The following is a 27998-nucleotide window of genomic DNA, read 5'->3' as shown; positions in this document are numbered from 1 at the left end:
ATTGCTCTGGTCCGTTAGGATGAAAACCCTTGGGGGTGAACTGGTTAAAGAGAACCCGAGGTGGGATTTAATTATGTTACTGGGGCACAGAGGCTGGTTATGCACACTAAGACCAGCCTCCGTTGCCCCATGGTGTGCCACCAAGACCCCCCTGCGCGCTGCTATACCCCCCGCAGTGCTGGCGACACGCAGCGTGTCGCCAGCACAATGTTTACCTAAGCGCTGTCTGTCAGTGCCGCTCCCCCGCCTCCTCTATATCGGCGCTACCCGCCCGCGTCCCTTCCCTCCAATCAGCGGGAGGGAAGGGACACGGGCGGGTAGCGCCGATACGGAGGAGGCGGGGGAGCGGCGCTGACAGACAACGCTTAGGTTAACATTGTGCGCAGCGTGTCGCCAGCACTGCGGGGGTATAGAGGCGCGCAGGGGGGTCTTAGAGGCACACCATGGGGCAACGGAGGCTGGTGTTAGTGTGCACAACCAGCCTCTGTGCCCCACTAGCATAATAAAATCCCACCTCGGGTTCTCTTTAAGGAGACAACTGAAGCGAAAAAAAAATTATGATATTATGATTTGTATGTGTAGTACAGCTAAGAAATAAAACATTAAGATCAGATACATCAGTCTAATTGTTTCCAGTACAGGAAGAGTTAAACTCCAGTTGTTATCTCTATACAAAAAAGCCATTAAGCTCTACGACTTTCAAAGTGGTGGAGAGGGCTGTTTTCTGACTTTTATTATCTCAACTGTTAGTTAACTATTTACTTTTTCTCTGCCAGAGGAGAGGTCATTAGTTCACAGACCGCTCCGAAAGAATCATTTTGAATGCTGAGTGTTGTGTAATCTGCACATATTAGAGAATGATGCAATGTTAGAAAAACACTATATACCTGAAAATAAAAATGAGAATATTTTCTTTGCTGCTAATCTTCTAGTAATTATTCATAGTACACAACCAATTCATTATTTCATATTTTTTTCGCTTCAGTGTCTCTTTAAGAATACTGAATTGACTATATTAATGAATAGTTTACACTGCAGATTGTTATGCATATTTTTAATCATTATCCAAACCTTTTTTTACCCCTGTCATTTAAGCACGCAGCACCTCATTAAAAAATATAGGTGAATCAATAACACAAAAATATGCACATTTTAAAACCTTTTTATTGCATATAATGTTATGCATATACCTTATTTTAACATATGTCATATTCATTATAGTTATGCAAAAGCTGGTAAGATCAACTCCAAAAATACTGAACTGACTTCATCTATGAATAGATTTGACTGGAGAAGTTGTGCATATTTGTTGTTGTTGTTATTAATATTATAATAGAGGTATACAATAAAGGTTTTTTTGAACTGTGATGGCAGTTTTTATATAATAATTCTTAGAATATGTATACAATTTATTATAGGCACCCGGTTTTTTTTACTGACCTGAGGAAGCAGGCAAGCACCTGCGAAACAAGTTGTCAATTTTATGTGCTCGAATAAAAGACCTTTTTCAATAAACTGGTCCAAATTCTTCGAGAGAGGTAAGATTACCTCTCTGTTTATAAGGTTAATAGCTGATTAGCCTATATTTTATGCATTGGGTGCCTCAACCCCTGTTTTAAGTGTCTTGTCCTCAGAGGAGCTCACAATCTAATCCCTACCAGATGTAGTCGAATATGCTTTCCATCTTATTATCATTATGTATTTATATAGCAGAGACATCTTCTGCAGCACTTTACAGAGTCCATAGTCATGTCACTGACTGTCCTCAGAGGAGCTCACAGTCTAATCTGCCTCATTTTCTATAACAGAGAGATGAAAGCCAGAGACCTGGGATGGGGGGGGGGGGGGGGGTCATTTCTGGGTGGTTCAGCAGCGAGTACAGAGCCAGAGATTGCTGCACACATCAATTGACTCTATAGTAGCCCAATGTTGGAAACTCTTGACAGAATTCATGTTAAATAAAAGTATCTGGAAATGCCATGAGCGCAGGATCTGAGCTTCATTGTGTTGTGTGTTTCAGGGAGGAGCTGCCAACTATCTACAAGTGTCCTTACCAGGGCTGCACCGCTGTCTACAGAGGGGCCGACGGGATGAAGGTGAGTCCCGGGCAAGTGTGACATTCCTGCATATCATACGGCTTCAGGAGGCATCACTGGAGGAGATGAACAGTGGAGCTCCAGTGATTTAAAGGACAACTAAAGTGAGAAGAATAAGTAGGCTGCCATATTTATTTCCTTTCATTTAAACAATACCAATTGCCTGGCAGCCCTGCTGGTCTATTTAGCTGCAGAAGTGTTTTAACAACACCAGCAATAAGCCTGCAGCTAATCTAGTCAGAGCTGACAATAGTGTCAGAAACACCCATTCTGCTGCATGCTTATTCAGGGGCTATGGCTAAAAGCACTAGAGGCAGAGGATGAGCAGGACAGCCAGGCAACTGGTATTGCTTAACCACTTGAGGACCGCAGTGTTAAACCCCCCTAAAGACCAGGCCATATTTTGAGAAATTGGCTACTGCAGCTTTAAGGCCAAGCTGCCAGGCTGCACAACTCGGCACACAAGTGATCCGCCTCCATCTTTTCTTCCCACCAACAGAGCTCTCTGTTGGTGGGGTCTGATCATCCCCTAGATGTGTGTTTTTAATAAATATTCTTTATTTTAATTATTTTTTTTAATAATTCCCCCCCCCCTTCCCCCACCAGCCAATCAGCGTGATCGGCTGTCATAGGCTTCAGCCTGCCTTTGACAGCAAATCACTTCCATAGCAACAGAGGGGACAGCCGTGTCACATGGCTGTCCCCAGTACAGCATTGCCTTAGATCGCATCGCTGAATGAGGCAATAACAGTCTCCCGGACTGAAGGGGGAGCTCCGTGCGCAGGCTGCTCGTGGTCTCCTGCAGTAGCCGGCCCCAGGACTTAACGCAAAATGGCATTAGGCGGTCGTGGGGCTGCCGTCGCGGTCGCGCCCGTTGGCGTGACGCGGTCTTTAGGTAGTTAAAGAGAGTCTGAAGCCTAAAAATAAAATACCTCTTTTTACCGGACAGTGCTCTTCAGCAATAAGACCATAGCTGAAACGCGCCACATCCCCGCGGCAGAACAATGTCTTTATACCCCCTAAATTCCCGGGGCAAAATACCATGACTTTCCAGGTTGTGGATTTTACTGCTCAGGGGAGGCAGAGCTTTGTGCTGTAGCTCTGCCTCCAATGGCGTCAATCTCTGCCTCCCGCCCCTCTTAGTGAAAGAAGACAGAGGGGCGGGAGGAGTCAGAGATCCGCGGAGATTGACGCGAGCAGAGGCAGAGCTACAGCACAAAGCTCTGCCTCTACCCGAAAGGAGCCCCGAATTTTGCCCTGGGGATTTCGGGGGTATTAATTGATCTGCCGCAAGAATGCAGCGTTTCAGCTATGGTCTTATTGCTGAAGAGGACTGCCCAGTAAAAAAAAAAAGAGGTATTTTTTTAGGCTGTGTCAGCCGTGGGAAGCCGTCCAGCTTCCTCTTGGTACCCTCTGACCCCAAGCTGGGACCCTCTGAACATTTTTGATAAGGGCTTGTCAAGTATGTTATTGCGGTCACGCTTCTGTCCATGTATAAGTGTGGCGGCACAGTGCAGGCACAGGTTCAGCCCGTGTCAGTGCAGTAGCACAGAGCCGCTTGTACTCTGTGTACTATACTTGCATCTGAGGGCTGCAGTCACCCTCGTATACAGAAGGGAGCGTGGAGCAGTGGTGGGGTGGAATAGAATCTGAGAAGCTGCATCATTCCTCTCCTGAGGCAAGAAATAATATGCAAGGAGGATGGGGGAAGCCTCAATAGAATCCGGAGGCTTCCCCCGCCTGAGGTGAGTACCCTCCAGGGGAGGGTTTTTTCGTTACAGGTTTTCTTTAACCTCCTTAGCGGTATTGTGTCGGGCATACCGCTCTGTGGCCTCAGGAGTCTTCCGTGCAGAAAAAAATTTATCCAGTGGTTGTAAATCCTCTAGCTAACACTAGGCTAGCTAGTAAGAGTCTCCGGCACCCGCTACCACCCCCCCCGTTTATACGTTATCCACCCCTGGATCATATCGCATGATCATGTATCTTGTACTGTTTGCCTTGTATAACTTTGCTCTTTGTTGTATAACCTTGTTATTTCTGTCATCCTTGTATCATTGTCCAGCGCTGTGTAATATGTTGGCGCTTTATAAATACAATAAATAATAATATCCGATATTCTACTATCAGGAGTTACTCGCGCCAGTTTTACCAGTCTCCTTCCTCTTGTGTCAGAAACATTTTTGGGGGCTGCCTGCACTTTCTTCTCATTTCAGTTTATTTTTTTAAGTAGTAAGCTTCTGTCTTGTAGAAACATATTAAGGAACATCATGAAGAGATGCGGGAGCGGCCCTGCCCCCACCCTGGCTGCAACAAGGTGTTCATGATAGACCGCTACCTGCAGAGGCACGTCAAGATGATCCACACAGGTGAGGGTGACACACACTTCTGCTGCTTTGGGGTGGCTCTATGCAGTGTGTAAGTGGAGACATGCAGATGTGGGCACCTGTCTGTGCAGCGTTGTGTGTGGATGCTGGCACCTGTCTGTGCAGCTCTGTGTGTGGATGCTGGCACCTGTCTGTGCAGCGCTCTGTGTGTGGATGCTGGCACCTGTCTGTGCAGCGCTCTGTGTGTGGATGCTGGCACCTGTCTGTGCAGCGTTGTGTGTGGATGCTGGCACCTGTCTGTGCAGCGCTCTGTGTGTGGATGCTGGCACCTGTCTGTGCAGCGTTGTGTGTGGATGCTGACACCTGTCTGTGCAGCGCTCTGTGTGTGGATGCTGACACCTGTCTGTGCAGCGCTCTGTGTGTGGATGCTGGCACCTGTCTGTGCAGCGTTGTGTGTGGATGCTGGCACCTGTCTGTGCAGCGTTGTGTGTGGATGCTGACACCTGTCTGTGCAGCGCTCTGTGTGTGGATGCTGACACCTGTCTGTGCAGCGCTCTGTGTGTGGATGCTGGCACCTGTCTGTGCAGCGTTGTGTGTGGATGCTGGCACCTGTCTGTGCAGCGTTGTGTGTGGATGCTGACACCTGTCTGTGCAGCGCTCTGTGTGTGGATGCTGACACCTGTCTGTGCAGCGCTCTGTGTGTGGATGCTGGCACCTGTCTGTGCAGCGCTCTGTGTGTGGATGCTGGCACCTGTCTGTGCAGCGTTGTGTGTGGATGCTGGCACCTGTCTGTGCAGCGCTCTGTGTGTGGATGCTGGCACCTGTCTGTGCAGCGTTGTGTGTGGATGCTGGCACCTGTCTGTGCAGCGCTCTGTGTGTGGATGCTGGCACCTGTCTGTGCAGCGTTGTGTGTGGATGCTGGCACCTGCCTGTGCAGCGTTGTGTGTGGATGCTGGCACCTGTCTGTGCAGCGCTCTGTGTGTGGATGCTGGCACCTGTCTGTGCAGCGTTGTGTGTGGATGCTGACACCTGTCTGTGCAGCGCTCTGTGTGTGGATGCTGGCACCTGTCTGTGCAGCGTTGTGTGTGGATGCTGGCACCTGTCTGTGCAGCGTTGTGTGTGGATGCTGGCACCTGTCTGTGCAGCGTTGTGTGTGGATGCTGACACCTGTCTGTGCAGCGCTCTGTGTGTGGATGCTGGCACCTGTCTGTGCAGCGTTGTGTGTGGATGCTGGCACCTGTCTGTGCAGCGTTGTGTGTGGATGCTGGCACCTGTCTGTGCAGCGTTGTGTGTGGATGCTGGCACCTGTCTGTGCAGCTCTGTGTGTGGATGCTGGCACCTGTCTGTGCAGCGTTGTGTTTGGATGCTGGCACCTGTCTGTGCAGCGCTCTGTGTGTGGATGCTGACACCTGTCTGTGCAGCGTTGTGTGTGGATGCTGGCACCTGTCTGTGCAGCGTTGTGTGTGGATGCTGGCACCTGTCTGTGCAGCGTTGTGTGTGGATGCTGGCACCTGTCTGTGCAGCGTTGTGTGTGGATGCTGGCACCTGTCTGTGCAGCGTTGTGTGTGGATGCTGGCACCTGTCTGTGCAGCGCTCTGTGTGTGGATGCTGACACCTGTCTGTGCAGCGTTGTGTGTGGATGCTGGCACCTGTCTGTGCAGCGTTGTGTGTGGATGCTGGCACCTGTCTGTGCAGCGTTGTGTGTGGATGCTGGCACCTGTCTGTGCAGCGTTGTGTGTGGATGCTGACACCTGTCTGTGCAGCGCTCTGTGTGTGGATGCTGGCACCTGTCTGTGCAGCGTTGTGTGTGGATGCTGGCACCTGTCTGTGCAGCGCTCTGTGTGTGGATGCTGGCACCTGTCTGTGCAGCGCTCTGTGTGTGGATGCTGGCACCTGTCTGTGCAGCGCTCTGTGTGTGGATGCTGACACCTGTCTGTGCAGCGTTGTGTGTGGATGCTGACACCTGTCTGTGCAGCGCTCTGTGTGTGGATGCTGACACCTGTCTGTGCAGCGTTGTGTGTGGATGCTGACACCTGTCTGTGCAGCGCTCTGTGTGTGGATGCTGACACCTGTCTGTGCAGCGTTGTGTGTGGATGCTGGCACCTGTCTGTGCAGCGTTGTGTGTGGATGCTGGCACCTGTCTGTGCAGCGTTGTGTGTGGATGCTTGCACCTGTCTGTGCAGCGTTGTGTGTGGATGCTGGCACCTGTCTGTGCAGCGTTGTGTGTGGATGCTGGCACCTGTCTGTGCAGCGTTGTGTGTGGATGCTGGCACCTGTCTGTGCAGCGCTCTGTGTGTGGATGCTGGCACCTGTCTGTGCAGCGCTCTGTGTGTGGATGCTGACACCTGTCTGTGCAGCGTTGTGTGTGGATGCTGGCACCTGTCTGTGCAGCGCTCTGTGTGTGGATGCTGGCACCTGTCTGTGCAGCGTTGTGTGTGGATGCTGACACCTGTCTGTGCAGCGCTCTGTGTGTGGATGCTGACACCTGTCTGTGCAGCGCTCTGTGTGTGGATGCTGGCACCTGTCTGTGCAGCGTTGTGTGTGGATGCTGGCACCTGTCTGTGCAGCGTTGTGTGTGGATGCTGACACCTGTCTGTGCAGCGCTCTGTGTGTGGATGCTGGCACCTGTCTGTGCAGCGTTGTGTGTGGATGCTGGCACCTGTCTGTGCAGCGTTGTGTGTGGATGCTGGCACCTGTCTGTGCAGCGTTGTGTGTGGATGCTGGCACCTGTCTGTGCAGCGTTGTGTGTGGATGCTGGCACCTGTCTGTGCAGCGTTGTGTGTGGATGCTGGCACCTGTCTGTGCAGCGTTGTGTGTGGATGCTGGCACCTGTCTGTGCAGCGTTGTGTGTGGATGCTGGCACCTGTCTGTGCAGCGTTGTGTGTGGATGCTGGCACCTGTCTGTGCAGCGCTCTGTGTGTGGATGCTGACATCTGTCTGTGCAGCGTTGTGTGTGGATGCTGGCACCTGTCTGTGCAGCGCTCTGTGTGTGGATGCTGACACCTGTCTGTGCAGCGCTCTGTGTGTGGATGCTGGCACCTGTCTGTGCAGCGTTGTGTGTGGATGCTGACACCTGTCTGTGCAGCGCTCTGTGTGTGGATGCTGACACCTGTCTGTGCAGCGCTCTGTGTGTGGATGCTGGCACCTGTCTGTGCAGCGTTGTGTGTGGATGCTGGCACCTGTCTGTGCAGCGTTGTGTGTGGATGCTGACACCTGTCTGTGCAGCACTCTGTGTGTGGATGCTGGCACCTGTCTGTGCAGCGTTGTGTGTGGATGCTGGCACCTGTCTGTGCAGCGTTGTGTGTGGATGCTGGCACCTGTCTGTGCAGCGTTGTGTGTGGATGCTGACACCTGTCTGTGCAGCGCTCTGTGTGTGGATGCTGGCACCTGTCTGTGCAGCGTTGTGTGTGGATGCTGGCACCTGTCTGTGCAGCGTTGTGTGTGGATGCTGGCACCTGTCTGTGCAGCGTTGTGTGTGGATGCTGGCACCTGTCTGTGCAGCGTTGTGTGTGGATGCTGACACCTGTCTGTGCAGCGCTCTGTGTGTGGATGCTGGCACCTGTCTGTGCAGCGCTCTGTGTGTGGATGCTGGCACCTGTCTGTGCAGCGTTGTGTGTGGATGCTGGCACCTGTCTGTGCAGCGTTGTGTGTGGATGCTGGCACCTGTCTGTGCAGCGCTCTGTGTGTGGATGCTGGCACCTGTCTGTGCAGCGCTCTGTGTGTGGATGCTGGCACCTGTCTGTGCAGCGCTCTGTGTGTGGATGCTGACACCTGTCTGTGCAGCGTTGTGTGTGGATGCTGGCACCTGTCTGTGCAGCGTTGTGTGTGGATGCTGGCACCTGTCTGTGCAGCGTTGTGTGTGGATGCTGGCACCTGTCTGTGCAGCGTTGTGTGTGGATGCTGGCACCTGTCTGTGCAGCGTTGTGTGTGGATGCTGGCACCTGTCTGTGCAGCGTTGTGTGTGGAGATGTGCAGATGAGGGAACCTGTCTATGGGCCCTCTGTGTAGACTTGTGGATGGGTGTACCAGACTGTGTAGGTCCCTATGTGGATACGTGCACCTATGTAGTGGTGACATGTAGATATGGGCACCTGTCTGTGTGTGATATGTATAGATGCGGCCAACAGTGAAAACGAATTGGCTGCTCTGGTCTATTTCATGTTGATGTAGGAGCTGGAGAATGGACGTGGTCCAACAGTCTTATGGTGGCCATACATGGTACAATAAAAACGTTCAATTATCCCGTTTATTTAATCAAACTGATCGAATAAAAGTTGAAATTTTCTTTTTTCCCCGATCAAGAAATTTGAACGATTATCCATTTTTTTTTCGACAAAAATCAGAACGGACATGCTGGAAAAAAATTTTATATTCGATCTAACTGAATATTCAAACTAAATTATCTAATCGAAAAAAATAAATTGTACCATGTATGGGCACCCTTAGCTTCATCTCATTGGGGTGTATGCAATAAACAGCGATAGAATTACATGCATAAAGTCTTACTGCACAATGAGCAGAATGCAATACATTACATGTACGCAGTGCGCTCTACTAATTGAGGAAAGGAGGGAGAGGCATTGGCTGAAGAGATGGGCCTGGCAACTTATAATGCAGGATGCTGCATTGCCATAGACTCTGCAATAAGGGAACATCCTTAATATTACTTTCTGGGGAAGAATACTGTAGCTGCAAATTCTAGAATCTGAATACAGGGAAGGAGTCATCATTTAAATGCGCTGGTTTGCAGCTGTCCTAGTGATGGCAGGGAGAATCTCCATGCAATTATCACTGGCCTCTTGGTTGTACATGTGACTTGTTTTTTTATATTTAAAAGTTTCATGGTTAAAAGACCATTATCAGAGAAATTGTAAAATTTAAAATGCATGTAAAGATATACAAATAAAGTACATTTCTCCCAGACTAAAATGAGCCATGAATTACTTTTCCCCTATATTGCTCTCACTTACAGTAGGTAGTAGATATCTGACAGGTTTTGAACTAGTCCATCTCTTCATGGGGGATTCTCAGCAAGGCTTTTATTCTTTATAAAGACATTCCCTGAAAAGGATTTATACAATGATGCTGGCTAGCCTCCCTGCACACTTATTTGTAGCGATAATAGTCCTTTAATAAGAAGCATTTGCTGATGAGCATAAAACCTCATAGTGATAGCTAATAAATCTACAATGTGATCTTGCAAGCAGACTGGGGCCTTTAAGAGAATGTGTAAGGGAAAAACTCTTATGGGGTACTTACCTTGGGAAGGGGAAGCCTCTGGATCCTAATGAGGCTTCCCTTGTCCTCGTGTGTAGCCCCGCTCCAGTGCTGGCTCTTGGCGGATGCGCACAGGTGCGGTAGTGCACGCAGCACATGGTGATATTTACATTTGCAATCCAGCGCAGACACAGTACCATCTTCCCCCTCCGCAAGGCTCCGACGGAAAAAGCTTATCCCGATCGTGTCCGCTCTACTGCGCAGGTGGGACGCTTGTGGGGAAGAGCGGACACGATCGGGATCAGCTATGTTCGCCTGAGCCCTCGGGAGGGGGAAGATGGTACTGCGTTTGCGCTAGATTGCAAAGGTGAATATTGCAGTCTGCTGTTATCTGGGGATCCCATCACTGGACCTGTGCTGCACAGGAGGAAGTGGGAAGCGTCGTTAGGATTCAGAGGCCTCTCTCTCCTGAGGTAAGTACCCCCAGGGGCTCATTTTTTTCTTACTGGTTCTCTTTAGGAAAAAATTAACAATTTAATTCAGATATTGCTCACATTGCAGCCTATAAAGTAGCAATTGCAAATGGAACCCAACATATTACATCCAGGATAGCTTTGCAGGATCTTCTATGTGTTCTCTGGCCCAGGGGAACCTCCAGTAATTGACATTTATTATCTGATTCCCAGAGGAGAGGAACTACATCTGTGACCAGTGTGGCCAGGCCTTCAAGCAGCGCAAACACCTATCTGTGCATCAGATGAGACACTCAGGAGCAAAACCCCTACAGTAAGTACCAATGCACCACTGAGAATGTACCCCTCCCCCCCCCCCCCCCCTTATAGTAAGTACCCCTCCGCCGCTGACAATGTACACCTCACCCCTAAAGTACCAATTCACTGCTAACCATGTACCCCTCCCCCCCTACAGTAAACACCCCTCCAATGCTGACCGTTTACTTCTCACCCCTACAGTAAGTACCACACCACCCCTCACCCCTACAGTAAGTACCTCTCCACCACTGACTGTGAACTTCTCACCCCTTACAGTATGTACTGCTGACCGGGTACCCTTCACCTTACCTCACCCCTACAGTAGTGTTGGTGTTTGGATCCTACATAACCAATTTGGAACACCCTGATACTCCCGACTGCCACTGTTAAGCACTGAACAAGTGGACAGGGTCAGGAGAAGGTCACTGCCTTGCTTCCAAGGAAGCACCGGAGTCACAACATGTCTCATAAGGCAGTGAACTCCTGACACCGTCCACTTGTTTGGTGGCTAATACTTGCTAATAGTTTTGAGTGAATACAAATTTTATGCAAATCTATTCAGCTTGGAGTTAAGCCTGGGACACACATGCAATTCTAATTGCCCAATTTTACCACTTCCATGTAGCGTGAGAGCTTACTTTCACAATCTGCTCATAGTATTAACCATTTCAGCCCGCAGGGATTTTTCACCTTATGCAATAGAGCAATTTTCACCTCCTATTTATTCGCCAATAACTTTATCACTAATTATCACAATTAATTGATCTATATCTTGTTTTTTCCACCACCAATTAGGGTTTCTTTGGATGGTACATTTTGCAAAGTTTTTTTCTAAATGCATTTTAACAGGAATATTAAGAAAAAAAATGAAAAAAATCATTATTTCTAGGTTTTTGGCCATTATAGCTTTAAAATAATACCTGCTACAATAATTAAAACCTATGTATTTTATTTGCTCATTTGTCCCGGTTATTACACCATTTACATTTTGTCCCTATCACAATGTATGGCCCAATATTTTATTTGGAAATAAAGGTGTATTTTTTCAGTTTTGCGTCCATCACTATTTACAAGCTTATACCGTAATTTAAAAAATGTTTGTAATATACCTTCCTCACATGCATATTTACAAAGTTCAAACCCTTCAGTGACTATTTATGGTTTGTTTTTGTTTTATTGTAATTTTTTTTTCTCATTAAAAATTTTATTTGGGTAATTTTTGGTGTGGGAAATAAACAGTTAATTTTAAATGTAATGTGGGTTTATTATATTAAAAAAAATGTATGTACCGTATTTTCCGGCGTATAAGACGACTGGGCGTATAAGACGACCCCCCAACTTTTCAAGTTAAAATATGGAGTTTGGGATATACTTGCCGTATAAGACTACCCCTCTTCCAACACACACCAAATTAAAATTAAAAAAATCATATACTGGTGCTATGTATGAACAGATACTGGTGCTGTACTGTATGTGTTACCCAGTATATAACAGTATATAGTCACTTGACTTGTTGCATTGGTCAAATCTCCTTAAAGGGAACCAGAGACGAAGCACCCTTGTGTATTTTACCATGTATATCAGTAAGAACATTAGAGAAAACACTTACCATGCTCTCTGTTTCCTCCTCACTGCTAAAAGTGTCTGTTAACAGCAGTCACAAGAATCCCAGACTGAGCAATTAAATCTGGCTTTGCTGGGAATTATTATAGCTGAGTCATTATAGCAAAGCCACAAGGGGGCAGGCTTGGGCTTGAAATAACACCACAGAATACAGACTTAGCTATAATCTTTCTGTAGCAAAGCTAGACGGAGCAGCCTGACTTCTCAGTCGGGGATTCTTATCAGACGTGATAACAGTCAGATTACACAGAGAACAATGAAACAAAGGGCAGATTAGGTGTTTACTGTCATGTTCCCACTGATTTATAAGGTAAAATACAAGAGGGTGCTTCATCTCTGGTTCTCTTTAAAGTGTATCCGACTGGTCAGCTTTCCTTGTCTACCTGTTTATCAGAGCGGTATGGAAAAATATATTGCGCTCCCTCAGCAGGGAGATCTGAGAGGCGGTAACAGGATAGGGTGTAACACCCGGCATCAATGACACCCGGAGTATAAGACAACCCCCAACTTTCCAGAAGATTTTCGAGGGTTAAAAAGTAGTCTTATACGCAGGAAAATACAGTAGATGTAGTTTTATTTGGCCACAGTGAGATTTTTTTTTTTTTTTTTAAATAAGCCCTAGAGGTGTACTGATCGCTTCCAGGAAGCATTTAGAGGAAGGGAAACGTTTTAAATAAAGTCAGAAAGACCGCGGCCTCTCATGAGAAGCAATCTGATTTTCTGCCAGGGACTTAAATTAATGAATAGGAACTGCCAAAGAGCACAGCAGCCGCCTGGACGTTAGGATCACGTCCAGGCGGCATAAATGGTTAAGGATCTGTTGGCCCTCATACTACATGGAGGTGGTAAAATTGGTCAATTATTGGCCAATTAAAATTGGATGTCTGTATGCACCTTTAGACCAGTCAAATGCAGTGGATGATGATTGCAACTGAACCCAATTTAAAGTGTCAGATTTGCATAAAGTAATCATACAGTTTGCTTTTACTTGATTAGTATCTCATTGACCATCTACTCTTTAGCGTCCTATGTGGCATTTGCCATCCTGTGACTTCACCACTTATCACTGACTCAGAAGAAGCTGGCCAGACAGGTTTTCTTTCACTGGCTTCCTGCTTGTTCCAGTGAGTAGCCATGTAGTGAAATCTCAGACTGAGTAATGACAGCCAGGAGACCAGATTCTGACGACAGCTTCCACATTTATTTAACCTCCTTGCCGGTTATCCCGAGCTCAGCTCGGGGTAACCTTCTCAGGCCCCGCTGGGCCGATTTTCAAAAAAAAATTTTTATTGCACGCAGCTAGCACTTTGCTAGCTGCCTGCATATCTCGATCACCGCCGATTCGCCCCTACCTGCAGCACAGCCCCCTCCAGACCACTTGCGCAGCCTGGCCAATCAGTGCCAGGCAGCGCTGAGGGGTGGATTGGGATTCCCTCTGACGTCCATGACGTCATCCCGCCATGGCGACGGGGGAAGCCGAGCAGTGCCCCCCCCCCAGCACTCTGCTGTCCCCTATTAAAAAAAAAAAAAAAAAGCCGTGCTAGAGACATGCACCTTGTCGCTAGCTGGCTGTTTTCTTTAATGCTGCCTGTCACCGCTGCTCCCCCGGCTCCTCTATATCGCCGCTCCCTGTCTACATCCCTTCCCTCCCCGCCTCCGTAAGCTTATTGGAGGGAAGGGATGCAGGCAGGGAGCGGCACTATAGAGGAGGCGGGGGAGTGGCAGTGACAGGCAGCATTAAGGTAAACAGCCAGCTAGCGACAAGGTGCATGTCTCTAGCACAGCGGGTTTTTTTTTTATGGGGGGACGGTAGAGTGCTGGGTGGCACAGTACAGACACAGAGGCTGGTGATAGTATGCAGAATCAGACTCTGTGTCCTAATAGCATTCTTAAAACCCACCTCAGGTTATCTAAGGTCTGTTTAATAAAACAATCCAGAATGAACAGCAATTGTCAGCACTGCAGAACATTATGTTCAGAACCCCCCCCCCCCCCCCCCCTCAGTGTCCTTGAAGGACAAGTTTAGTGAGAAGAATATGGAAGCTGCCATATTAATTTTAACCGAGGTGACATGTGACTTGATGAGATAGACGTGTGTATGTATAGTGCCAAGCACACAAATAACTATGCTGTGTTCCTTTTTTTTCCTTTCTCCACCTGAAATAGTTAAAGATCAGGTATGCAAGTGACAGTTTCAGACTATAGCATAACCCTTGCTGATAAGTAATTACAGCCATGAAACCCTTTCCTGTCAGTAAATGGCTTCTGAGAGCAGGAAAGAGATAAAAAGGGTCAATAATTCATAGATTTGAGCTCTGACATACTTCAATGAAGGTGTCATTGAGCAGAGACGATGAAGCAGTAAAAATCTAAAAACTAGATTTAAATCTAAAATAAAACTGGAATAACTAAAAAAAAAAAAAAAAAAAAGTCATTTTTAGGAGAAGGACAGATACAATTGTTTTTTCATCAGTTTATGTTCACCTCGGATTCCTTTAAACAATACCAGTTGCCCTGCTGATCCCTGGCTAAAGTAGTGTTCGAATAAAGCCAGAAACAAGCATGCAGCTAACGTTGTCAGATTTGACAAAAATCTCAAGGGTCTATGGATAAAATCATTCGAGGTAGAGTATCCAGCAGGATAGGCAGGTAACTGGTATTGCATATAAGGAAATAAATATGGCAGCCTCCATCTCCCTCTCACTACAGTTGTCCTTTGAGGTTTGAGCATGAAATCATCCTAGCATGCTAGTACGTGTACTATTTGACACTGGTGCTTGTAATGAAGTCACTGCAAGCGGCGATGGCACAAGCGCTCTTGGTGAGAATTCAAAAAGATGGCAGACACCAGAGACGGCAGAGTCGCGTTCGCCTGACAGGTGAGTATAAAACATTCGCCGTGGGTCTGGAGGCGAACGGAAAGGGGTTTGTAGGTTGTGGAAAAATTGAATGCCATTAACGCTGTGCGACAGATTTTTCAGCATTCCTGATCGATAAATATCTAGCTGAAATCTGTCAAGAAGATCGGTTACGTGGCTATGATCCGGCATTGATATTATGATCAAATCGGACGGATATTGATGCTGAAAACCAAGTTATGTATGGGCACCCTTTTCCTCCTAATTTTGGTGTCATTTTCTCTTGGTAGGAGGGAGTCCTTGCTAGAGATGCTCCATGACAGGGGTTAGGAACCTTTTTAAAATGTAATTCTGTGAGAGCCATACAATGTTTCAAATTGGGGCAGTAAGGCTCACGGCCCTGTTGCCATGGTGATGTGTATACAGTTGATCCACCAGGTAGCGGACGTGTCAGACACGTCTTCAGCTTCTCTTGGGTTTCAGCAATTTTTTTAGAGAGCCAGACAGGAGAAATACCGAATAAAAGCTTGTACAATTAGCTAGCTGACTTGGGGGATGATTCACTTTCTAGGATGAGATCACCACACTTTGATTGGCACAATAGGCTGCCTATCGCTTGACAGGCAGCCTATTGGAATTAAGTGCCGGGATCTCGTCCTACAAAGTCACTAGACCTGACAGGGGGGACAATTGGAGCAGCGATTCGCTTTAGGGGAGCGCGAGTAAGTTAGTAGTGCATGCTCCAGCAGTAGTATGCCTACTTTGAACATTTTACTTGCGCTGCCACACTAAGCTGTGCTGCTTGAGCAGTGTACCTTAGTGAATCAACCCCTACTGATTTGTCTGTGAGACAGATGTAGCCACCAAAATAGCCACATCTGTTTCCCGAGCTATAGGTTCCCTACCCCTGATCTATGAGATGGAAATAATTCAGACTTAATGCAAATTTTCTGCAACTTTAAAATGAACTGGTTTGTTTTAGCCAGTTTAGCATCGCTGCATCGTGTATTTACGCCCCTGTGGACTTCACTTCAGCACCAGTGGAGTAGATACACGTATCACACTATTTACAGTGACCACATAGTTGTCCCCGTGCCAGCAGATAAGAATAAACATACATATATCCAGGCACATCGCCTCTAGTTAGGACATTAAATAAATTATTAGGGAAAGGGAGGTGCTGAAGGGGGTGTGGCTAGAAAACAGCAAAAATCTATTAACCCTTCGCACACTCACATGCAAATGTTCAAACAATTGCATTCACAGCAGATAGAGTTGGGCGAACTTTTCGGCTGCCCAACCTGTCATTTTGATGTGGCTCTTACTACTTCCGGGTCGCAATGACCCGGAGTAGTACGTCTGCGCTGGCCCGGCGGAGCGCGTCCTAGATCGCGCTCCCGTTGCCGGGCACTCTCTGCGCATGTGTGTGACGTCATGAGTCATGAGTGACGTCACACACATGCGCAGAGAGTGCCCGGCAACGGGAGCGCGATCTAGGACGCGCTCCGCCGGGCCAGCGCAGACGTACTACTCCGGGTCATTGCGACCCGGAAGTAGTAAGAGTCACATCAAAATGACAGGTTCGGCTGCAGTTCGGCTAACACAGCCGAACTGTTCGCCCAACTCTACCAGCAGAGTACCCACTCACCAATCACAGTGCCAGTAGTGAATGATGATCTGGCATCATTTGCATCTCTTCATTACTTCCTGTGTAGGGTTCAGTACACATGATAGTATGGGGGCATCTAGTGGCCAAAAGTAAAAATACACCTACAAATGTTTAAATAATTAAAAAAAAAATGAATCCCTTATTTCTAACTGCTATGTATATAATGAAATGTATTGTTCTTGTTTAAAATAAAATCATACATAGTTACCTTAGGGACTTTACATATGTTCGTCATTAGGATATATCACTATTACTTTTGCAAATTAAAGGAATACTGTAGGGGGAAAATGAGTTGAACTTACCCAGGGCTTCTAACAGTCCCCCGCAGACCTCCTGTGCCCGCACAACCACTCACCGATGCTCCGGCCCCGCCTCCGGTTCACTGCGCCTGCATTGCCATGTCCTCAATCCCGCTGATGTCACCAGGAGCGTACTGTGCAGGCACAGCCCATACTGGGCCTGCGCAGTACGCTCCTGGTGACATCAGAGGGATCGGGGACACGGCAACGCAGGCGCAGTGGTTTTCAGACTTTAAAGTCTGAAATTCCAGAAGTGAACCGGAGGTGGGGATGGAGCATCGGTGAGTGGCTGCGTGGGCACAGGATGTCTGCGGAGGACCACTGCCACTTTTAGAATTTTATTTTATTTTTTTTAAACAAACATGTCATCAGAATAACGGTACTTATCCGTTAGCCGAGCGCATCCGGCAGGTGGCGCTGTTGATAATTCCAATCATAATTACTTCACGTCAACCTGTGAATGTAAACCGCCGGATGCGCCCGGCTTAAACAGATCAAGCCGCCGGCTTGCTTCGTGTCTCGCTCTTCTCGCCCTCTCTCCTATAGAACACTGGGGAGGGGACATGCGTGTCCCCCCCCAGAGTCGTTCGTCACAATGCCGCGACGAACGACTCTGGGGGGACACGCATGTCCCCTCCCCAAGGCTCATACGAGAGAGGGCAAGACGGGGAGGAGAGCGAGACACTCACGAAGAAAGCCGGCGGCTTGATCTGTTTAAGCCGGGCGCATCCGGCGGTTTACATTCACAGGTTGACGTGAAGTAATTATGATTGGAATTAACATCAACAGCGCCACCTGCCGGATGCGCCCGGCTAACGGATAAGTACCAGAATAACTTATGCATCAACCTTGCATCTATTTATATGCAAAAAACAGGGTTGCAATTCAAATGTCTATGTGCAGAATCCCTGCACATAATTAAGTAAAAACACATCTGCTAATAGCTTGACTCCTGTGCATATTCCCTGCATACAATTATCTTCTGAAAGCACACCTGCAACCTGCATCATTATCTGAAAAGAGCACTTGCTATTGCAAACAGAATGTCTGTGTATAATCATTACACACCATTGTTATCTGAAAATTAGCTTTGCAAACTGAAGGTTTCTGTGCATATTTTTTGCATGTAATTCTGCACTGCATTCAGAACCCTGCATTCAGACTATGTGCCAATCCCTGAACATAACTCCTATCTGAAATGTACCATTGCATTCAGAATATCCATGTGCTAAACCCTGCACATAATTCTTATCTGATAAGTAGCATTGCATTCGGGATCTGTAAAGCACACCTGCTGGCAGATAAACTAAGCATGCATATAATTGTCTGAAAATGTATACACACAAATCATTAACAGAAAACCCAAACTTGTTATAAGATTTGTGCACAAATCAAAATGCACAATCCCTGATTGTGGAAAAATCTACTTTGAGACCCAGATCTAAACGATTCCAACAATCAAGCAATTGATTATGTATATGGCTGCTCCCCTGTGGTATGAACGCTTGAATTTGAGGGAATTGCCAGAACAAAATGTGTAGCCTGCATAGGGCAAGAGGGTAAAGCTGCCCTGAAAGCTGAGAAAGCTGTAGCCATTTCCTGTTTCATGGGTTTCATCAGGTCAAATAAAGCTACTGTGGTACTTTCAGGTCTAGGAGCATAAGACTTAGACTTGATATAACAGACCAAACAAAGTCTTAGAGGTTCCTTCAGGCAACTTGCAACCACATTTAGTACATCAGCTAGACTTCGAAGTGCTTTTGATTTTCTGTAGTACAAAATAACTCAAACACCAAGAGTCTTACTAACATGTACCCATTAACAATATGACAGGAGTCTGCAATAAACTCTGCAATGTGTTTGCTTACCGGTGGTTGTGATCTGACTGCTCAGTTTCACCAGTTGCAGCACTCTCCTGAGCTTCTGTGGTGGGCCCACTTGACTGCACCATGACCCCCTCAGAGCTGTAGCGTCTGCGTGTATAGCGTGGCCATGGCGGTTTACAAAACTCGCACTTTCAGCCGTCTAACACGATCAGTACGCATGACGTTTTATGCATGACGAAGTGCGTATCCAATGATGCATACATGCGACCTATCATGCAAAACTTGCGTCATACTCGGGCATGCGGAAAATCCGGCATCTCTGCGTACCAACGCCATGCCCGCAGAAAGTATAATGAAGAGAGGGAACCTCTCCAGTCCCCTTCATTCAAAATAGGAAAAAAACAGGTAACCTCCTGCTTAGCTTCCTATTCTAGGCCACACACCAGTAACTAGCCTAAATTATACTTTACAAAAAAATAAAAAACTAAGAAAAAACAATAAAAATGGTGCAGCAGGTGCCAACAGGCTCCCCTACTGAAAGGAACAACCTTCCCTGATGCTTCCGTGGTGAGGTCTGGGAAACAAACAAAAAACTGTGGAAGATTGTGAGGAGGTGGGATTTATACTGCATCAATTATTTTAATTCTCTTAAGGTGTTTCCGATTTGGGAGGAGAGACTTACACAATCTCAGGAGGGGCCGTCCTGGAGGACGAAGGGAGGAGTTATTTTTCTTATATTTTTTTTCTTATTACTCTCTTTTAAAATGCAACTACAATAAAATGATTCTTAGCAAAAAGTACCACCCAAAGAAAGCCTAATTTGTGACATAAAAAATGATGTATAGATCATTTCAGTGTTATAAATTGCGATAAAGTTATTGGTGAATGAATGGGAGGAGCGTGAAATGTGAAAATTGGTCTGGTTTTTAAGGGGAAATAACCTGTGGTTGAAGCTGCTTAACAATTTGCATCTCATTGAGCATCCCTAGTCATTACTGATTATGCATTCATTTTCCTCCTGCCAGATGTGAAGTGTGTGGCTTTCAGTGCAGACAGAGGGCGTCGCTGAAGTATCACATGACCAAGCACAAGGCAGAAGCTGACCTGGAGTTTGCCTGTGACCAGTGTGGAAAGCGCTTTGAGAAAGCACACAACCTGAATGTGCACATGTCCATGGTTCATCCACTGACACAGAGCCCAGCCAAGCCCCCCGATATTGAGCCAGACACCCCCTCAGGGACTGCAGAAGGACAAGCTATGAAACCAGAACTGGCACAACAACTGCCTAGCTGAGACCCATGAAGTAGGATGCAGAACTCTCACTTTTTATATTGTTTTTAATCGATATGCTGTACAAAGCACAAATTCTATCCACCACATGACAGTCCAGATCGACAGACGCTAAACAGACAGTCCATCACCGCGAGAGACACTGAGCAGGGAGGGAAGAAATCCAGGGCAGGTGCTGTGAAAACTGGAGTAAAAGTGGACCAGGTGCTCAGCAGCAAATCAGAATCCTGGTTATATTTAATAGCGGACATCTGAGATTGAATACCGCAGCAGATGATTGGATGTTTGTTGTGAACACAGCCTCTCCTCCTTGCTCTCTTATCTCAAGAAGTGTCTCCTCATCAACTTCCAGGAGTCACTGCCCAGCAGTGTAATGTCTCTTTGGCTCCACGACTAGCCGGAGAGGTGGATCAATTCTTAAAGGGAGAGCTATGAAAGTCTTTGAATAAATTATTTACACAGTAAACAGGTTGAGTTTTTGCTGAAATGTCTCCATTAGAGGATTGCATGAAAATACAGTTTCTTAGCTCTTGTGATGCGTGTATCTACCTAAACTCATGGAGAGGTAGAAGCACTTCCTGTCACGTGATATCCTCAGCACTAGCCGCCTCCCCAGAACTGCTCGTGTTTCCTCACAATCATGACTGACACACTTCACTGGTCAGAACAGGTCTGGCCCAGCATACAAATCATCATCTTGAAGTGATGGACTTAAGTTCCTCAACAGTCCAGCAAGTTCCGGGTCCTTCTCGTCCCAGGAGCTAATGATCTGCAGAGAAAAGCACATCATTAATACACGTAAAGGAAACCTGTCAAAAAAGCTGCCAGTATCTGACACCTGGGCACGTCTCACCTCAATTCTTTGTGGTGGTGACACTACTCAGTAGGACAGGTTTATCAATACCAATGCAAAGCAAGCTGCAGCAGATGCTCAGATTATGGCTTCTGATTGGTTGGTCTAGGAAACTTTTCCACCATTATTCCTGGCACTGGTTTTGATAAATTTGGCCCAGTGAACCTTCATAGCACGAAAGTCAGTATAAGACACACTGCAGGAGAGGCAGATTGGACGACTGATCTAAACACAGCTCGCTTCCTCTAGCAAACCCTCTGTGTTCTCTTCTATAAGATAGCAAAAATCTATTAACCCTTCGCACACTCACATGCAAATGTTCAAACAAATGCATTCACAGATTCACTCATCCAGGCACAACTGTTATCCCTACAGCTAAATTAAAAGCCAGGGTTTTAGTTCACAGAAGAATGCATTCTTATGCTTAGTCACCTATACTGCGCAGAAGTACCCAGGTAAACATAGGTGTCCTAACTCTGGCCCTGTAACATGCATAGTGCAGACATGCAAACACATTCATTGCATCAAACCTATCAATGGATTAGGAGCACACATCCTAACTTCCTCTCCTGGGAAAGACGGTGCATCTTACCAATCGCACAAGGGAGCTAACGTTATGTGTCCACGTGCACCATGCGCATACACCAGCATAAGCTGTGTGCATGCTGACAAATACATACAGGGGAAGGAGGGAGTGCACTGAATTGGACCCTAGCCACAGGGGTCAATAGTAAAATGGAAATACATATATCCAGGCACATCGCCTCTAGTTAGGACATTAAATAAATTATTAGGGAAAGGGAGGTGCTGAAGGGGGTGTGGCTAGAAAACAGCAAAAATCTATTAACCCTTCGCACACTCACATGCAAATGTTCAAACAAATGCATTCACAGATTCACTCATCCAGGCACAACTGTTATCCCTACAGCTAAATTAAAAGCCAGGGTTTTAGTTCACAGAAGAATGCATTCTTATGCTTAGTCACCTATACTGCGCAGAAGTACCCAGGTAAACATAGGTGTCCTAACTCTGGCCCTGTAACATGCATAGTGCAGACATGCAAACACATTCATTGCATCAAACCTATCAATGGATTAGGAGCACACATCCTAACTTCCTCTCCTGGGAAAGACGGTGCATCTTACCAATCGCACAAGGGAGCTAACGTTATGTGTCCACGTGCACCATGCGCATACACCAGCATAGAGGCGATGTGCCTGGATATATGTATTTCCATTTTACTATTGACCCCTGTGGCTAGGGTCCAATTCAGTGCACTCCCTCCTTCCCCTGTATGTATTTGTCAGCATGCACACAGCTTATGCTGGTGTATGCGCATGGTGCACGTGGACACATAACGTTAGCTCCCTTGTGCGATTGGTAAGATGCACCGTCTTTCCCAGGAGAGGAAGTTAGGATGTGTGCTCCTAATCCATTGATAGGTTTGATGCAATGAATGTGTTTGCATGTCTGCACTATGCATGTTACAGGGCCAGAGTTAGGACACCTATGTTTACCTGGGTACTTCTGCGCAGTATAGGTGACTAAGCATAAGAATGCATTCTTCTGTGAACTAAAACCCTGGCTTTTAATTTAGCTGTAGGGATAACAGTTGTGCCTGGATGAGTGAATCTGTGAATGCATTTGTTTGAACATTTGCATGTGAGTGTGCGAAGGGTTAATAGATTTTTGCTGTTTTCTAGCCACACCCCCTTCAGCACCTCCCTTTCCCTAATAATTTATTTAATGTCCTAACTAGAGGCGATGTGCCTGGATATATGTATTTCCATTTTACTATTGACCCCTGTGGCTAGGGTCCAATTCAGTGCACTCCCTCCTTCCCCTGTATGTATTTGTCAGCATGCACACAGCTTATGCTGGTGTATGCGCATGGTGCACGTGGACACATAACGTTAGCTCCCTTGTGCGATTGGTAAGATGCACCGTCTTTCCCAGGAGAGGAAGTTAGGATGTGTGCTCCTAATCCATTGATAGGTTTGATGCAATGAATGTGTTTGCATGTCTGCACTATGCATGTTACAGGGCCAGAGTTAGGACACCTATGTTTACCTGGGTACTTCTGCGCAGTATAGGTGACTAAGCATAAGAATGCATTCTTCTGTGAACTAAAACCCTGGCTTTTAATTTAGCTGTAGGGATAACAGTTGTGCCTGGATGAGTGAATCTGTGAATGCATTTGTTTGAACATTTGCATGTGAGTGTGCGAAGGGTTAATAGATTTTTGCTGTTTTCTAGCCACACCCCCTTCAGCACCTCCCTTTCCCTAATAATTTATTTAATGTCCTAACTAGAGGCGATGTGCCTGGATATATGTATTTCCACTCTTCTATAAGATAAAGACAGCAGCTACTGGGGGAGGAGTAGTGACTGAGCACCACATACCCAATTTACTAAACTGAAGGCCACCAATCCTCCACCTATATAAGTAGGTGGGCCCATTGGTGGGGGTAATCAGTGTTAGTTACCTTTGGTAGGTTACTCCCTAGCCCCCCTCCTCCCCCCCCATCTATATGGTATCCTCCATCTTCCCCAGTGAGACCTACAGGGGCAGCAGATTCTTGCTCTCACAATAGTGTTGCATGCCCCAACAGGCACAATGCATGCCAGGAGATGTAGTCCCTCAATGTGAGCACATCTCCCAGCATGCACTGTGGCGGTCAGGGGCATGCAACACCGACAGGAGCTTTAAAATGCTGCAACTGCGGGTCGGGTGGAGCTTGAAGATCATCAGGATGCCAGGCAAATGGTACTGTATAAAAAGAAATAAATATGGCAGCCTCCATGTCACTCTCACTTTAGGAGTCCTTTAATGAATAATGGCATTTTAGGGTGCCTACACACATCCAATTTTGATTGGCCAATTTTACCACTTCTATGTAGTATGAGTTTACCGACACAATCTGTTTATATGTTCAAAATCTCTAGGCCCTCATACAACATGGAAATGTTCAAACTTGCCAATCGTAATTGGATGTGTGGGTTGACTGTGAAACTACAGCCTTGCACACAAAACAGCTGGCAAGTCAAGAAAATAGTAAAAGTGTATTCTTAAAAAGACTTACAAGCCCAAATAGGTAAAAAAAAGAGAAGTACCTTAATCACTTTTAAGTGCACGGAGGCCGCCTTCCGCGCAGTTCCGCCGGGTCCCCGCAGTGTGATAGCCCCCCGTTCCGCTCCCGACCCCACGGACGGGGTCGGGCTCCCCTTCCTCTCCTAAGATGGCCGCCGGAGCTGGCTGCGCAGTCCGCATACACATTAGTGCGGCTGCGCAGCTCTAGGGCCTCCCCCCTGGATCCACGGTACTGTGCGTGGATCGAGGGGGGAGGCCCTAGAGCTGCGCAGCCGCACTAATGTGTATGCGGACTGCGCAGCCGCGGCCATCTTAGGAGAGGAAGGGGAGCCCCACCCCGTCCGTGGGGTCGGGAGCAGCACAGGAGGGGGGCGCTATCACACTGCGGGGACCCGGCAGAACTGCGCGGATGGTGACCTCCGTGCATTTAAAAGTGATTAAAGAGAATCTGTATTGTTAAAATTGCTCAAAAGTAAACATACCAGTGCGTTAGGGGACATCTCCTATTACCCTCTGACACAATTTCGCCGCTCCTCGCCGCATTAAAAGTGGTTAACTACTTTCGGACCGAGCGAGTGCGAATCTACGTCGGGCAGGGGGCGCTGACAGGACGTAAACTCTACGTCCCATTGACCGCGCGCCCCTGCCCGTCTCCGCCGCCTCTATGACGGCAGAGCACTGTGAGCCGGGCAGGAGCCGTTTTCATTGGCTCCTGGCCCTGTCATTCATGTAAGCCACTCTCATTGGCTTACATGGAGTGACAGGGTCAGAAGCCAATGAAAACGGCTCCTGCCCGGCTCACAGTGCTCTGCCGTCATAGCGACGGCAGAGAGAGCAGCCTGCAGCGGGGACAGAGCGGCGTGTTCGTCGGGAGCGGCGGATCATTGCGGCGATTCGTCGGGAAGCGGCGATTTACGGGACCAGCACCCTCTGGTCCTTAAGGGGGCAGAGGGTGCTGGTCCAGAAAGGGTTAAAAACAGTTTTAAAAAGTTTGTTTATAAACAAACAAAATGGCCACCAAAACAGGAAGTAGGTTGATGTACAGCATGTCCACACGTAGAAAATACCTCCATACACAAGCAGGCTGTATACACCCTTCCTTTTGAATCTCAAGAGATCATTTGTGTGTTTCTTTCCCCCTGTTCTCATGCACTGAAGTTTCAGGCTGCTCTTTTCTTCCTGCAAACAGCTTTGCCCTTGTCTGTAATTCTTCAGTATGTGAAAGCCCAGCCAGCTCAGAGGACGATTTATGCAGCTTGTAAAAGATAAGAGAAGCTGCTCTAATCCTAAATAACACACAGGCAGTGTGCATAGAGGGGCCTGGAAGGGGGAGTTCAAAGCAGAACCACAACACTGAAGAACTTGGCAGCCTTCCAGACACAGGCTGACAAGTCTGACAGGGGAAAGATACATTGATTTATTACAGAGACAGTGACAGTATAAAGTGCTGCAGTAAGCCAGAACACATTAGAATAGCTTTTTGAACTTGTAGGATGATAAAAAACAGGATGCAATTTTTGTTACGGAGTCTCTTTAAGGTACTTCTCTTTTTACCTATTTGGGCTCGTAAGTCCTTTAACTAGGGCTTCCTCCAACCCGATGGCTCCCGAGCCGCTGTCCTCTACCTTCTGGATCCTCGGTGATGGGTCACGTACATTCGGCCAGCTGCAATCAGTTGGTACATGCGCAGTGCCGCAGGCTACCCCATCTCGCTCCCGTGGCTGGGAGAATTCTGCCCCTGTGCAGTAGTAGTGCGCAAGCGCAGAACGCGCCCAGCCACGGGAGTGTGATGGGGGCGTGTGCGCAGTAAGCTCCGACTGGCAAAACTTTAGCCATTACTGAGGATCCAGAAGGAGGAGGATGCTGGAGTGGGAGCGATCAGGCCAGAGGGGACTGGAGGAAGTCCCAGGTATGTGTAAATTTATTTTATCCCCCCGTCTCAGGTTTTCTGTAAACAAAAACGTGTGTACAAATTAGCTGCTCTGCCATGGTAGAGGAGATTCCTGGGCTGATACAGCTGAGAGATCAAATTACAGTGGTGATTAGTCATAGATGAGGGGGAATTAGACAGGCTAAAAATTCTCTAAATACATACAGGGTGCATTTCTCAACATTTTCCTTCTGTCCTGTGCAAGAGTTAAAGAGAACCCGAGCTGGGTTTGAAGAATGTTATCTGCATACAGAGGCTGGATCTGCCTATACAGCCCAGCCTCTGTTGCTATCCCAAACCCCACTAAGGTCCCCCTGCACTCTGTAATCCCTCATAAATCACAGCCGTGCTGTGAGGCTGTGTTTACATCTGTAGTGTCAGTCTCAGCTGCTCCCCCGCCTCCTGCATAGCTCCAGTCCCTGCCCCCGTCCCTTCCCTCCAATCAGCAGGGAGGGAAGGGATGCAGGCGGGGACTGGAGTTCTGCAGGAGGCGGGGAGAGCAACAGACTGACATTATAGAGATAAACACAGCCAGCTCTGACAAGCTGTTTGTCAGCAGCGTGGCTGTGATTTATGAGGGATTGCAGAGTGCAGGGGGACCTTAGGGGGGTTTGGGATAGCAACAGAGGCTGGGCTGTATAGGCAGATCCAGCCTCTGTATGCAGATAATATTCTTCAAACCCACCTCGGGTTCTCTTTAAGGTCCACTTCAACTGCTTGTCTCTGTTCCAGAAAACAGTGATGTTTTTAACACCCTGCCTTCTGCTTCTCGCTACACAAGCACTGGCCCTACCCCCAGGGCTATGGAGTTGATACAAAAATCATCCGACTCAGTTTATGAAACCACAGACTCCAGGTACCCAAAAAAACTCATACTCCACAGCCCTGCCTACCCCACCTGATTCAAGTCTCTGAACACTGCAAACCGGACAAGACACCCACTTACTGCAAGCAAGCCATGGACAACACAGGTGTAGTAATAATGCATAATCACAATTTTGTATCATCACCATATACAATATATATTTACAAGACTGAACAATGAGCTCCCATACAGTAAGGTAATATAGTTATGCACACTCAGGAGAGAGAGGCACCAGTACACTCTCAGAGGGGAGCTTGCCAAGTAAGGTGGTGGTGGTGGTGAGAATATTGGAGCACTAGTAGACCCAAGCCCATTTAAAAATGAGCTCTAGGTCTGTGTTTCTGGGTGCGCTCGCTCATCCGCCGCCCGCTCGGCTCCCTGGCCCCATCCTGTCTCTGTGAGGCTGGGTCCGTGCTGCGCACATCTGCAGTAGCAAAAAGCACAGTCCAGCTACACAGGGACAGCATGACGTAGGGACACAGGTTTTATCATATAGGACTAGTAGACCCAGTCCGTTTAAAAACGGGCTCTAGGTCTACAGCCGCCACCAGTGCGCATGCGCGCACGTAACCACCACGCGCCCGCCACAGGTGCTCGCTCGTCCAGCTCCCTGGTCCCAGCTGTCAGTTACTGCGCAGTAACAAAAATCCTGGGACACAGGGACAAAACTGCTGGACGCAGCAACAGTTAGCGTTTATTAGGTAGGATGACTTTGTAGAATAGTTCATAGACTTTACAGAATATCACAGGGTTACGCTGAATATTGCAGGCATTGTAGTTTGGCTCACCTGAGGGAGGCGGCTCTGAAAAACAGGACTAGGGGGCGGGCACTTCAGAACACTGCTTAAAAGAAACTGGCGCCCCCTGCTGAAGACAGCTTGCTGGTCTGCCTGCAAACCAAGACAAAGATAATTCAGATTAATATACCAGCTGTGAAGGTGCCCCTACATCAGGCAATTTACGGGCAGATTGAACATGAGACTGATCAGAGAGGAGGGATCTGTTGACTGCCTACACGCCGCACACTAATCTCCGATAGATTTCACCACAAAATCTTTCCAGAGTCGGCCTAGGGATGCAGCCTCTGCCGCCTGCCTGGCCGCCCCCATACATATGAAAAAGTCTCTGTGCTTCCTAAAATCTCACCTGTTTGCCGGCACAATTCCAAGCAGCCTCCGCTGTGTACACCTACTGTGAGCACCTGGTGCCAGGCGGACAAGGCAGCGGAGGCCAGGAATCGTGTCAGCAGACAGGTGAGATTTAGCACAGGGGGACACTTTACACCTG

At 47.6% G+C, this 27998-nt stretch overlaps 2 protein-coding genes across 2 annotated transcripts in view; one reads left to right on the top strand and one right to left on the bottom strand.

The window, feature by feature from the left end:
• Positions 1–20438, top strand: part of ZNF276 (zinc finger protein 276) — a 57094-nt gene extending 36656 nt beyond the window's left edge. Inside the window, exons 7-10 of the mRNA XM_068260685.1 lie at positions 2021–2096; positions 4345–4462; positions 10324–10423; positions 19708–20438. Coding sequence (XP_068116786.1) covers positions 2021–2096; positions 4345–4462; positions 10324–10423; positions 19708–19975 — 562 coding nt within the window. The 3' untranslated portion in view covers positions 19976–20438. The remainder of the gene's footprint in view (positions 1–2020; positions 2097–4344; positions 4463–10323; positions 10424–19707) is intronic.
• The window catches only part of FANCA (FA complementation group A), a 119002-nt gene continuing 111005 nt past the window's right edge, over positions 20002–27998 (bottom strand). Inside the window, exons 42-43 of the mRNA XM_068260684.1 lie at positions 27500–27601; positions 20002–20741 (exon numbers count right to left, since the gene is read on the bottom strand). Of these exons, the coding sequence (XP_068116785.1) occupies positions 20634–20741; positions 27500–27601 (210 nt within the window). The 3' untranslated portion in view covers positions 20002–20633. The remainder of the gene's footprint in view (positions 20742–27499; positions 27602–27998) is intronic.

The sequence above is a fragment of the Hyperolius riggenbachi genome, chromosome 11 (genome assembly GCF_040937935.1).
Source record: "Hyperolius riggenbachi isolate aHypRig1 chromosome 11, aHypRig1.pri, whole genome shotgun sequence".
NCBI lineage: Eukaryota > Metazoa > Chordata > Amphibia > Anura > Hyperoliidae > Hyperolius > Hyperolius riggenbachi.
Note: the sequence above shows the minus strand (reverse complement) of the source record. Positions and strands in the feature narration are given on the sequence as shown.